Source organism: Chlorocebus sabaeus, chromosome 10 (genome assembly GCF_047675955.1).
Source record: "Chlorocebus sabaeus isolate Y175 chromosome 10, mChlSab1.0.hap1, whole genome shotgun sequence".
Classification (NCBI taxonomy): Eukaryota; Metazoa; Chordata; class Mammalia; order Primates; family Cercopithecidae; genus Chlorocebus; species Chlorocebus sabaeus.
Window position 1 is genome coordinate 60196520 of NC_132913.1, and position 14273 is coordinate 60210792.

General features: G+C 42.5%; 1 protein-coding gene across 7 annotated transcripts in view; it reads left to right on the forward strand.

Annotated features, from left to right (window-relative positions):
- The window catches only part of RAPGEF4 (Rap guanine nucleotide exchange factor 4), a 310152-nt gene that overhangs the window by 213874 nt on the left and 82005 nt on the right, over window positions 1–14273 (forward strand). For 5 of the 7 annotated variants that reach the window (XM_007965372.3, XM_007965374.3, XM_007965376.3 and 2 more), the window contains 4 exons: window positions 4609–4662; window positions 4972–5078; window positions 9439–9560; window positions 11119–11302. In XM_007965372.3, the coding sequence (XP_007963563.1) occupies window positions 4609–4662; window positions 4972–5078; window positions 9439–9560; window positions 11119–11302 (467 nt within the window). The remainder of the gene's footprint in view (window positions 1–4608; window positions 4663–4971; window positions 5079–9438; window positions 9561–11118; window positions 11303–14273) is intronic. The other 2 variants (XM_007965373.3, XM_007965377.3) reach the window with 1 other exon arrangement.

The window sequence follows — 14273 nt, forward strand, 5'->3', positions numbered from 1 at the left end:
GCTCCCACCAGGACACCTGGCTCAGGCCCTAGTCATGCTTCCTTCTCCCTCTGTCCCTTTGCTCAAGGGCCTCCTGCTTTGCCAACATTGGCACTACCTCTCACAGTGGTCTATTTGGCTTCTGAAATTTTCCTCCCCTGGTGCAACACTTCCCTCATTATATTCCCTCTGTGGAAAATACACTGAGTGGTTTCCATCTCCTGGTTGTACTGGACTGCTACTCCTCTCCCTGGTACATTTGTCTTAGCTCTGATGGGACAGTCCCTCAATGCTAAATGTTGTTTTATTGTTACAAAGTTGCTTTTCTTTTCTTTTCTTTTTTTTTTTTTTTTGAGACGGAATCTCTCTCTGTCGCCCAGGTTGCGGTGCAGTGGCACATTCTCGGCTCACTGCAAGCTCCGCCTCCCGGGCTCACACCATTCTCCTGCCTCAGCTTCCCGAGTAGCTGGGACTACAGGCGCCCCCACCACGCCCGGCTAATTTTTTTGTATTTTTAGTAGAGACGGGGTTTCACCATGTTAGCCAGGATGGTCTTGATCTTCTGACCTCATGATCTGCCCGCCTCAGCCTCCCAAAGTGCTGGGATTACAGGTGTGAGCTACTGCGCCCAGCCCACAAGGTTACTTTTTAAAAAGTTAATTGAGACCAAGCATGATGCAGGTGCTAATATGTAATCTCACTAGGTCACTGTGAATATTTATTGCTGGAAATTCATCAGATCAAATCTGATACCTGATGACCTAGAACAGCTTAGATGCAATTTTCTCAATAACTTGAATCAAACAGAACACAGACTCTTCCAAACAGTGGGCCAAGATGTCTCTAGAAGAAAACCGCAGGTGGATGGGGTCATTGTATCTGCAATGGAGACACTGGAGTGAAATAGACCTGGAGTCTACTCTCAGCAATTCCAGTTATTGGCTGTGTGAGCACAGGCAAGTCCCTAGGTGTCTCTGGCCTTAGCTGTCTCCATAAACAGTGGGAGTCAGAATATAGCAAGGAGATACATGTAAAGGAGCGTGTGTGCACAGCATGTGTAAACCTGCCTCTAGGGCTGGCTTGCTTTCTTTGCTTCTCACAAATATCACCATGTTTTTGTCTTTCCTTCTCCTATTTAACCTAAGAATTCATAAAATGACATTCTTTCCCTTATTTTTCTGCAGTGCAGCTAAGGTGGAATTCTCAAAAGAAACTTTACTTGAAAACCAAGGGAAACCAAAAAGGAAGTAAATAATCTGACACAAAGGCAATAAAGTGACACTTGTAATGCAGGGGTCCCTGAACAGGCATTGGCCAGTGACTATTTCCAGGGACGTGGCCTGCCTATCAGGCTTGCTCTCTGTCTCAAAGCATTTGACTTCTATGTGCCAACATAGTTCTGAGGATGTGGCATATTGCCTAACTGAATACAGTGTCCCTTTCAAAGACAAATTCCTATTCCTTCAAAATAAAACCTTCCCTGCTTGCCCCTGCATGTGTTCCTTGGAGGTTTTATTTAAATAAAGGGACCATCCCCTCCTCAAGGCATCCTCCATTCATCATGTTGCCCCTAAACCTAAAATCTTTGAGCCAGAGAAGGATCTGAGAATTCTGCCTTTCAACAGATGAAATACCCTCTTGGTCCTGGAACTGGTACTATGATTATCTAGCTAAAAGACAACCTTGTGTACATTTACCTCTTTAGAAGTTGCAAATCAAAGAAAAAGTTCTGATTGAAGCTTGATACTTCCTTGCTTTAGTAACACTTTCTTTTCAGGGTTCCAAGGAACCAGAAAGGGAGCTGTCCAACAAAATAAAGTAGCCTAGGTACCACTTGTTAGCATTTTGTTAAAATATAGCCATTTCTTTAGAAACAAATTAAAACATGCAATCTTCAAATAATGTTTCATTGCACCTACCAAAGAATAAACACTTATCACCAGTCCAGAAGCCTGGGCATCTTCTTGACCTTGGTTCTGGCAGCCTCTCAAAGATTACTGCAAAGGAAAGTAGGTTTTTCATTGGAAAGAAAAGGTGAACTCAGAAACGAATCCCATACCCATCTACTCTAGACCACACCTATCTGCACCTCTTTCCTCTAAGACAAGAAGAAATGGATTTCTACTATTATTTTCAAGAAACCAGAGGTCTTTACAATTTGATACAGTGAGGCTCAGTCCTAGATTGTAAACCAACCTGTGTAATGAAAAGAGGTGAGAGGCTTAAGAACTTGGGAACTGACAACTTAGAAATATGTAGTGTGTTTTAGCTGCATGTTTTCAAGGTCCTGGTGTATGATGGTCTCGCATGTTTGAACGCTTCTCTGGGTGATATGCCATCAAAGATTTCTTGTCTTCTTTGAGGTGTTAGGTGCAAGTACAGGGACTCTGTGAGCTCATAGTCTGTCTCCATCAGTAGGTCTGCCGTAACGGAGCATGGACTATTTCAGGGCAAAATCAGTCCGTGTTTAAAGCAACTGTTGAATTGGACTAGAGTGATACTTCTTGATCTGTGCTGGTTGTAAACAGTATGCTGCTAAAATACTATAATATTGCTTGACATCTGTGCTACAGTGATTTCAAGAGGGAAAAAAAGTCTGCTAGATGCCAGCGGGGTGATGAAAATGTTTAAATAATTTGGTTCAGTGAGATTTCAGCCATTCTAAATACATCTGTATCTTATCTATGCTGTTATTTTAAAGTTTAGTATTCTTTTCTCTTTTTTCTTAATTCTATTATAAATCAAAAGCATCAACCCACTTGAAACTTGTTGATAAAAAAGGTATATATTTATGCATCTATATTTGTATTTAGCTACGTACAATATTATATATTGGCCTTTATTTACCCCATTAATTTTTTATTAGGACTAGAGAGAAAACTTATCAATTTATTTTCACTGTAATGGCTTCTATTTGCAAACAGTAGGGTTTTTAGTACAAAGCATAATAATCTCTACATCAGTTTTCCATGACTGCTATAACAAATTACCACAAATGTAGTGGTTTAAAACACACCTTAATAACCTAACAGTGCTATTGTTTAGAAGTCTGAAATGGGGATCACTGGGCTCACAATAAGGCATCAGCAGGGCTGCGTTCATCTGGAAGTTCTAGGGGAAATCTCTTTTGTTTGTTTTTCTCCTTTTCCATCTTTTGGAGGCTGCTCTCATTCTTTGGCCCTTGGCCTCTTTCACCTTCAAAGCCAGTTCTGACTTCTCTGCTTCCCTCTGCCATCTTTTAAGCCCCCTTATGTTTACCTTCAGCCCAGCTAGAAACACCAGGATGATCTCCTTGGTTTGACACTTAACTTAATCTAAATACCCATGGAGTCCCTTTTGCCATGTAACCTGACATATTTGAAGGTTCTAGGGATGAGGACGTAGACTTTTTCTGTTGTTGTTGGGGGAGAATTATTCTGCCTACCACAATCTCATAAGAAATAAATCTGCCATCTTTTCTTACCTTCTGGAAGTGGCATGAATGGCCTTGTATTGGTGGTTCTGTCACTCCCCTTGACTGGATAAATTTTTCTCCACCATTTGGAATACCATTACCATATTATTTCAGAGCAAGAAAATGAAGGGGTCTCCGTAAGACTAGAGGGCTTAATATGTAGCTGTGTGGAAGTAATTTTTCTGGGATTACATTCAATACCTCCATTTGAAGAATGTGGTTAATAGGCCAGGCGTTGTGGCTCCTGTCTATAATCCCAGCACTTTGGGAGGCCAAGGCAGAAGGGTCCCTTGAGGCCAGGAGTTCGAGACCAGCCTGGACAACATATTGAGACCCCCAACTCTACAGAAAAAAATTAACTGGGCATGGTGGTGCAAGCCTGTAGTCCTAGGTACTTGGGAAGCTGAGGTGGGAGAATCTCTTGAGCCTGGGAGTTCAAGGCTTTGAAGCTGCAGTGAGCTAGGATCACACCACTACACTCCAGCCTGGGCAACAGAGCAAGACCCCATCTATCTAAAAAATAGAATGTAGATAATCATATGTACTTTCTCTGGAGCCTAGAGCTGATCTGACAGTCACAGAATCCTGAACTCTGTACACTTTCTTCTGCTTAGTAGAAGAAAGAGAAGTGTACTAACTGCCTCAGTGGGCTCTAGGAACTTGAGTGCATAGAACCGCCAAGAAGTCACATTTAAAAATTAAAACTTTATTTCTAAAAATTCAAATTGCAGAAGAAGAATCTTAACTACACGAGAGAGATGAAATAACTCATTTCCATCCCATATCAATACTTTCTTCCCACCCCTGGAGACAGGTCATTTTAATCTCTATTTATGTTTATCTTGTTTTGCTTTTTCCTCTGCTCTGATGTTTGTTAGGCTCTGAATAGATATTTATTTCCTCTTCTCATTAAGCCTACAAACATCTAATCATTCCTATCTATTTGGTTTTTCATTTTTAATAATTTATATTTAAATGTTGGCAAATTGAATGGTCTAATTTTGCCCTTTGAATGCCTATGCATTCAAGTTCTTTAGGCAGAATTTATCTCTTGTTTTTTAAATTCTATTTTGAGTTTTATAAAAAATTGATGTTTCTTATTATCCCCCAACCCATAATTTTCTTCAGTGAACTTTTTGTTTAATTTTCTTTTGCTTTAACATTTTATTTTTCAGACACCTCTCATTGAACCTCACGTTCCTCTTCGTCCTGCTAACACCATTACCAAGGTAATGGGATGTAGGTGGGTTGATGAGCCATTGAGCTAGCTTCTTAAGTACCTCTGGAGGTGATCCATATGTCAGGGCATCACATCAGGAAGCCTCTGATACATTTTCTAGAGACAGGAAATATGCAATGTCTCAGTTCTCAACATAAACCAGTGACATATCACACAAGTGAACAAAGTAAACATACTGAGTGAGTTACGTTTTCCAAGCCAGAGTCAGATTGGAAAGTGGTTTCAGGATTTGTTTGGTTTGTTTTCCTTCTATAAACACTTCTTTGTCCTCCCCTCCTTCCACCTGATTACAATCCAGGTCCCTTCAGAGAAGATCCTCAGGGCTGGAAAAATTTTACGAAATGCCATTCTCTCTCGAGCACCTCACATGATAAGAGATAGAAAATACCACCTAAAGACATACAGGTATGTGTGCTAATTCTAAAGGCTGTGGCCCACTCACATTCATATTTAGTGAAAATTGAACAAAAATGCTTCTCCCTGTTTTCCATGTGGGTGCAGCCCATTTTGTAATGCCTTCAGGTTCTGGAAGGTAAGGCTTGTCTTAGATCTCAGCTTAACTGCAGTTGCTTAATTATCCTTAATATTCCCAGAGCCTCCTAAACTAAGTTGTTTGGATATTGGTTTAGTTGTGATGAACAAAGAGAGGAAAATTTTTGTAATTTCTGTTTGCTAGTGACTTTTAGGAAGCCTACTAGATTTAGATCACATTCAACCAACATTGACTGCACACTTATTTATACTCAAAGATCTGTACCAGATCCCTTTTGGTATATTAGCTCATTTCATCCACATAACACTGCTAGACATGTATGACCATTTTTCAGATAACAAAATTGAGGCTTGGAGAAATTAGTTTTGCTTGTCCAAATCACAAGTCTAGTGAGTGGCAGGGCCAGGATTTAAACCAAGGTTGGTTGATTTCCGGATTCAGTGATCATTTCATTCATTCAGTCATTCATTTATTACACAAGTTTAGCACTTACTGGGTGCCGGGCACTATTGTGTTTAAAGCCCTAAGGATACAGCAGTGAACAAAACGTGCTTTACAGAGCTTATTTTCTAAAGTAGGATTCCATCCTAGCATGCATATAGTAAGATACACAACTCTGTATCACATATATATTCATATAGAATATGGATTCCTAATTGTAGTTGTCACTGGAGTTAAGAAGTGACAGAGATAAAGACTGAGGTTTCATGGTTAGCTGAACCTTCTGGGATGACTGTACCATGGTGGGCCAATTAAGAACTCGAGTCTAATCCCTAACTTTTGATTTTATTAATTCAGCAAGTGTTGAGGGACTAGAATTGCCAATATGTGGCACACAAGCCTTCACTCTGTCTTCCCAGTCCCAGGGTTCAGACATGACAGCCCTGTTTCAGCAATCAGTGAGACTCTCTTTCACATTTAGCCTAGACATGACCTCAGAACCCATCAGCATTGGCATGAGTCAAAACCCATTTGACTCACAGGAACCAAATTCATAAGACATACTGAAAAGCTAGAATACAAATTTCAAAGTTACCATGAAGGATGTATGTCTTCTACCAACTGTGATAGAACCTATAAAGGTTCTGGTTCAGGAATTTGAGCATAAATAACTGCTCAGTAAATGTTAGTTGAATGTGATCTAGATCTAGTATCTACAGGGTTCACCTTAAAGCAAACCTACCAAGTATACATGCCTCAAGATCCAGTTTCCCTTTCAAGGACAGAGATGGAAAAAATATATTGCATATTCTTCCTCTTCTGATTATTTTTTCTATACTCCATGCAAACTAATACTCTTCTGCTTGCATTTGGCATGAATATGTTACAAGACCAAAATTGATAGTGTGTTACATTTAGATTGCCCTCTTGTTGACAGAATTTTGGAAATGAAGTGGGACTTGAGAACGTGCCTTAGTCTTATCAGTAGCATATTCCACTTAAGACACATTCCGTCTCTTAGGACAGATTGATTACCTAGCCCTTTTTATGTTGATATTAACTAACTACCATTTTGGATGTTTACATTTGTAAGTCCTGTTCTCCAACACTGCAAGTTGATTCTTTTTCTAGTCTGTGGACCTGTATTAGTCTGTTTTCACACTGCTACAAAGAACTATCTGAGACTGGGTAATTTATGAAGAAAAATGGCTTAACTGACTCACAGTTCCACAAGTTTAACAGGAAACATGACTAGGGAGCCTCAGGAAACTTACAATCATGGCAGAAGGCAAAGGGGAAGCAGGCACATCTTACCATGGCAGAGCAGGAGAGAGAGAGAAGGGGGAGGTGCCACATACTTTTAAATGATCAGATCTCATGAGAACTCATTCACTATCAAAAGAAAAGCAAGGGGAAAATTTGCCCCCATGATCCAATCACCTCCCACCAGGCCCTTCCCCTGAAGCATGGAAATTACAATTTGAGATGAGATTTGCAGGGCACACAAAGCCAAACCATATCAGGCCATATCAAACCATGTGGCCAAAGTCACATAGCTACACACTGCTATAATTTTAAGAAAAGTAAAGGTTAAAATAAATAAATCAATGTGTCACATGTCTTCAGAGAGAGTTCAACCTTTTAAATTCATTCAGGGGATCTCAAAGATCTCATATGGTTAAAGGAACTTTTTCTTTTCAAAATTATATTACTTTTTCCCCTAATTTAAGATGTGATTGTGCTTTGCCAAGTATTGACTTGCATTAGGGAAAATTCATTAAAATATGTCATGTTTGATGATAGATCATGGAAACTAGGAGTCAGAAACCATCATCTCTTTCATGCTCCATTGTACTAAGATTTTAAACCCCTGAAATATAGGTGTTATGTCTGTTCCACACCCTGTGACACAAATTAATGATCTATTGGGAATAACCATAGGACTCAACTGGAAGCCGGAAGCATGATTTCTTTTTTCTGCAGGACAGTCTGAGTTCCTTGTCCCAGATCTTATACTTTCCAGTTCCATTCTCTCTCTCCCTCCTGCTTCTCACTCCATTATATTATTGCTGCAGTATTAGGGGGATGTAGTCTCTCCAGATGCAGCATAACCCCCCAAAATCACTGTACTAGAGGTCTGCTGTCAATTCTAAATCATCTAGGGACCATTAATGGAAAGGATACCTGTGATTCCATCAGCTACAAGTGGCACAACTGTGTGTCGTTGTTCAGTATTCTGACTGCAAGATTCTTATACCCTTTGTAAGGACTCATCAGATGCTCTGGGATCATCTCAAGTCCATGTGCTCTTTTTAGTAAAGGTAATCATTGAATTAAAAGCCAAATGAAATTGATTTTATGTATTTTTACATGATTTTTACCATTAATCAATTCTCAAATTAGGAAAGAAATATTCTGGAAGGTCTTGTGTTTGGTTCAGAATGATTTATAAGTAGGTGACTGTGCCCATTGAAGCTCTAATGTATGGTTATAGACTGTAATAAGGGCAGTCCTGGAAATATAATGACCTTCTCAGTATACCCTCCCTGTGAAATATTGTGAGGTCAGGGTCAACCCCAAATCAAGGAATCCCACAATTCCTCTGATAGATTTCAGAGGTCTAAGATTAAAATTATTAGAGCTGGAAAAGGCTTTAGAGGCCATCATTTGCTCCTCCTTTTTTTTTTTTTTAACAGGCAAGGAAAGTGAGAACCAGAGAGTTGAAACCATGTGGCCAAAGTCACATAGCTAAGTAGCAGACCTAGGTCTGTAGCTCATGTCTCCCGCCACTTCAAGATTGTTCCTAAAGTGGCACAGAACCATGAGTCTCCTCCAGTTTCAACTAGAGAGGAGCTCCCTAGCCCGTGCCCCAGAGGTGGTGATGTCGTTAGCATGAGAGGGGAGGCCACCAGTGATTCAGTCCCAGCTGCAGACAGCCAGCTGCTCTGTGACTCCCTGCCTTGTTCCATCATCCCTTGGGATTGAGCCATCACTAGGACTTCAAGATTCCATTTCCTCTCTTGAACCATCATGTTGTGGACACCTGCCCCCTTCCCTCACCCCATGGGCAGTTTCGGTATTCTCGAATATGTGAGTGTGTATGCTTATGCATTTCCTAACTAATGTATGCAGTTTGCTTATCCAGACCAACTCACCACAGAAGGGCATCTTGGGGATCGATGTGTGAATATACAGGAAGCCAGCAAGCATTTGGAGCTCTTCAGATGACAGGCTCTGGAGAAGTGCTAATGCTCATTACACAGAACTTTTTCAAGGAGATTTGCATCCCTAATTGCTTGTTTCTCCCAACACCCCTCTGAGGAAGATCAGTAGTATTACTTGAAAATATAAAGTGCTATATAATTTTGCACTTACACGGCGCCTTTCATAGTACCTCTGAGTGCCTCATAAACATTAACTCATTCGGCACAAGACTCAAGTGGAGAGAGTCAGTATGTACTTTGCTTTGCCTCCATCTTGCACAGAGATTTTCTGGGACTGGCTCACTAGGACAGAGTTTCTGTTCCTCTGATTAGCTTGCCAGACAATCTCCCCCTCTGGCAGCCCCCAGTCTCCCCTGGTGCTGCAAGTTGTAATGCTTTCATTTAACCAGCCTTGCTTTAAAGGTCTGTCATGAGCTGAGTGGCTTTTTTGGCTTGTATTAGCATTTGAGAACCTGAAGCTATCGCGTGTGGTGCTTTGTTTGCCGTGAGACCTCTTCTGGTAGGAGACCATTAAGCCCTTTGATAGGTTCTCCTCTCAGAAGCCATCTCCCATCCTCTGTCTGAAAAGGGGTGACTTCCCCACCCTTTATGTCTCACCTCTCCTTAGACAATGCTGTGTGGGAACTGAGCTAGTGGACTGGATGATGCAGCAGACACCATGTGTTCACTCCCGGACTCAAGCTGTTGGCATGTGGCAAGTCCTGTTAGAAGATGGTGTTCTCAACCACGGTAAGATGAGCCCCTCTCAAGAAATGCTAAGTGCATTTCCCTGGGTAAGTAGTTGCTGAACTCCCAAATGGGCAAGAAAGAATTACAATCCCTTTAGGGACCTGCAGAGCTAGCATCTTCATTTAGTGATACAAATGCAGCAAGTAGATGCTATTGATTGCTATGTTCCACCATTGTACCTTCCTAACTTGGGAGAATGTATGAAAGGAAAATGAAATTGCAGCCCGAGTGCATCAGTTCCAATTATGTTTATTAGTTTGCATTCACGGTTCATTGATAGTGTGATTATACTCTGAGCAGTGCATAGCAATCCTGATACAGGGGCAGAATGAAGAGCAGTGAAGTGTGTGGCTGGGCTGATGACATGAAAGTAAGTAATGAATTCGGAAGCTGCCTTTTAACTGTGCCACTGTCTGGGAGAGCCAATTTGTATACCCACAGGATGACCATATTTAAAATCAAGAATGTGCTCTGCAATTGTGGCTCTTGATAACTGCAGGGGCTATAATTGAACAGAGTAGCTCTTCAGGACTGGCATGTAACTCTGGCCAAACTCTCATGCCATTTGTTTAAGACACTTCCAAACAGACAAAATATGAAAACCATTCATTTTCCAACACCTGGGAATCTAGTAATGGTTTTGCCAGCGTTTCTCGTACTTTAATGTGCATACATGTCGCCTGGGACTCTTGTTAAAGTGCAGATTCTGATGTAGCTCATCTGGAATGGACTCAGAGTCTGTATTTCCAACAAGTTCCCAGATGCTGCTGCTGCTGCTCCTCCAGGAATCACCCTTTGAGCAGCAGGGGATCTACTGCTTGTCTTTACCTTTTGAGAGTATTGATGCTCCATCCTGAAAAGGGGCTCAAGGCTCTAAGACATGTACATGAGGGATTCTGAGCCACGTTCATTGTCTTTGTTCTACCAAGATTTAAATCCTGTTTAAAGGAACAAGAGGAAAAAACTTTAAAAAATCAGATTTGGAATAAAATTACCACAAAATCCTTCTAGCAGTATATGATCTAGAAACCTGGTCTGGTCAGCTTTGTTCAAACAACTAATTTTATACTAACATTTTTTTCCAGAGTGCAGACAGTACAGTTGATAAACAGTACATATAGAAAGAATAACATAAATTCTGATCCTGACAAAGCAGATTGTTTTTAAAGCCTGTACTTTCAAAAGCCGTGACAGAACATGACCTAGCAGTTGGTTCCTTTCCTGTTGGGGACACAGGTCCCACATCCTAGAAAATATCAGGAAGGCGATTTCTGCAGGTCAAATTGTTCATCTCAGAAACGCTGGCAGGCCCTCAAAGGGAGTCCCACGAAGGCCCAGGAGATGGGTGGGTCTGAGAGGGCTGTGGTGTGCATGACTGCAGCCCCGAGGTCATGTCTTCCAGCTGCACAGCCTGGGCAGGGCAGAGTGAGAAGGGTGAGGAGGCTCCCGGCTTTGCTGCCACTTGGCCATCCTGCCCGACACCCTGCATTTGTTTCCAGTGAACGGAGCTGTGAGGCTGAGGTGCCGCAGCTGACACGTGCTTCCATGTTTCCCGTAGTGGACCAGGAGCACCATTTCCAAGACAAATATTTATTCTATCGATTTCTGGATGATGAGCACGAGGATGCCCCTTTGCCTACTGAGGAGGAGAAGAAGGAGTGTGATGAGGAGCTCCAGGACACCATGCTTCTGCTGTCACAGATGGGCCCTGACGCCCACATGAGGATGATCCTCCGCAAACCGTGAGTGAGAGCTCGTGGCTCACCCCTCCAGGTCCTGAGGCTGCCTAGTGCGTAGACATACCGCGGGGACAGACACAAGGCTGCTCTCAACAGCCCTGACCATCCCCCATGGAACAAAAGGGAGCAGCTGAAGGGTGCCACAGCAGTGCTTGTCTCTGTTATTTTAATTTTTGTGTTTGATCCGGATGGCTCTGTTTTCCATTTGCATGAGTTAAAGCTGTAGAGGTTGTCATTAGTTGGCTCGGGCTGTCAAAACTGAGTCCCCATATTAAATGACCTTTGGTCAATGACAAACAGAAACTGCTCTGTTTCTATGCCAGTCTGCAGTAGCACCTTTCTCTCTACTGCAACAGGACAGAGGTCATCAGGGCCATAGCCTTCATACCCAGGCCTGCGTTCATTTGTTCCTTCACTCATTCAGCACATGCTCCTACCCTCCTCTGAGGTTTCTTAAAGCTCATTCTTCTGAGCACACCACAACTGCATTACCCCTGTCAAGTCCCCCATTGAGCCACTGAGGCAGTCTCTCCCTTCTGTCTCAGCTGAACCCACCTTACCTTCAGGAGCAGGCCACCACCTGCCATTGAGGACTCTGAAATGTTTAATCACATCCACTCAGGAAGAATGTATTATTAAGCCCCCGTTCGATGCAGGGCCCTCCACTAATGGCTATGGGGCATATAAAGAAGCACACGCTGTGGTCCTGATCCTCAGGGAAACCTTTTCAGTAAGCGGTGACTTGGCACTTGCTTCCGAAACCAGCACACAGGCTTGTATTTTTCGACTGGAAATGAAGACGCCGTCTGCCCTGCAGCCAGCGTTGGCCAGCTGTGGATGTCAGCTCTGAGTCATGTTTGGCTGACCTTGGTGCATTAGTCTCGACTAGGGCATTACATGTTACATGTCCTGGGTGTCTGCTGGGTGCTTTCCAAGAGTGAGGTGTCCCTCAGGCCAGCCTTCCCAGAGGCTGCCCCTCAGACCAACCGGCAGGAGCCTCTCTGAAGGCACTTTAATTTCCTTTCCCCAGGATTCTTTCACTTGCCCTTACTCAGGGCTGTCCCCTTTGTCAAAACTCTCTTGTGGGGTCTGACTCTCCCACACCATGTGTTTCAAAGGCCTCCCTCATCACAGCAGATACCATCATCCTTAACTCTAGAACCATGCTCTTCAGGTCTGTAAGCCTCAAAACCCTTTCTTCACACAAAAAGATGAACAGGAAAATCCAAAACATCAAACAAAGCTAGAGCTTCACGGACATAAGCAGGAGTGGGGTCCAAGAAACCTGCCCAGCCAGTGTATGCTTTCTCTGCCCTGAAGGATCGTAGGACAACGTGGCTGAGGGGGACCCAAGAGAATCCCTGGGGCCTGGGAAACTCAGATGAACACCACCATTTTAAGCCATATTTTCTTTCTTGTCCCCTCTTGTCCCACTGTCCCTCCTGCATATTTCCCCATCATTTCCTGGGTCCATCCCCTTTTTGCTGTCCTCCTTGCTGCCACCTGCATCCAAATCAGCATATGCAGTGGTTCTGAATCGAGGTGGGACAGCCCTCTAAGGGCTGTGTCAAAGCGCAGGAGAGGGCCAACTGCTAGCACTCACTGGGCAGTGGCTAGGACCAAGGGCAGCCAAACACACCGCAGTACCTAGGAACCCAACACAATAAAGAGCTGTCCTGAGAACAGTGCCCCTGTGGAGAAATATTGCAGTCAACTATGAGTTTCTCAAAGGCAAAGACAGATCTCATTTTACTGCATTTGTTCATTTATTGAGCACCTACATTGTTCTAGACACTATATTAGGTGCTAAGGCATTAAAGTAAGCATTGAACAAGAAGCCTTCTCCTCCTTGGAGTTTTCTGTCTAGCGCAGAGGATAAACCTTAAGCAACTACTTATGCAAGCAATCATTTAATCACAGCTGCATCACATGCTACAGAGGAAGATGTAGTGTGTGTTAGTACAGCCTAATGTAAAGGAGGGTTTAACCTGGTGTGGAAGTTAGTAAGGCCATATCCCTAGCTCTGTGCATTACACCACGTAAGCCATCAGTAAACCTTTGCTGCGTGAGTGAATGAATGAATGGAAGTGTGAATACACAGTCTCAGCTAATGTCCCCTCAGCTCTTACTTGCTCCGAGGGAGGCAGAAATGCCATCTGATTCACAAATGTTTTTGAGCATCTACCAAAGAGATCAAAAGAAAAAAGTAATAAAATGGCTCCTGCCTTTGGGGAGTTTATAATTCCATGGGAGAGGAATTCCCAAATTAGATTAAGATCCAACAATCATCAATTGAGTGCCTACTGTATGCTAGGAACATTCATGCTAATTGTTTGATTTACCCTTCTTCACAAGAGACTTGAGAGCTTGTTTTCGTGAGTCACCTGGGGAGAAATGGGAGTTGCTGCTTGTGCTTCCTTTTGTTTTCCATACACCATTGAATTGCATGATCCCTGGCAGCCCAGATCCTTCATAGAATATTATGTTCCAAAGCTGATACTCTTCCATTCTATTGCTAGTTGTTAAAGTATAGGTTTTACAAATATTCCGAGATACATGATTTTGGGTGGCCCTGGGATTTTCCCACCTTCTTAGGTTTTTCGAAACTTTGCAAACATTGGAATTGGGCTGGCACTTCTGGAACTCTTCAGTTTTCTTTCTGCCAGAATAACAGCTCCCGAGAGATGGGAAAGTGAAAAATAAGGAATCTAATTTTAGGAGACAGATATTCCAACTCTACGTGTACATATACACACGCAGACACTTTTTTTTTTTTTTTTTTTGATCTGCTAATAATCTTTGGAGCTACTACTTTATTTAAGTGGAAGGAAAACAAGCGTAGTTGATCAAGAATTGCCAGTATCACTACTGTCCTTGAAGGGACCAAACGAGCACTTCGCTCCTGGAAACTAAGGGCATGTTCAGAGGTCCTGGAAATGTTGACTTTTTACTGCCGAAAATGCTAAGTCATTAA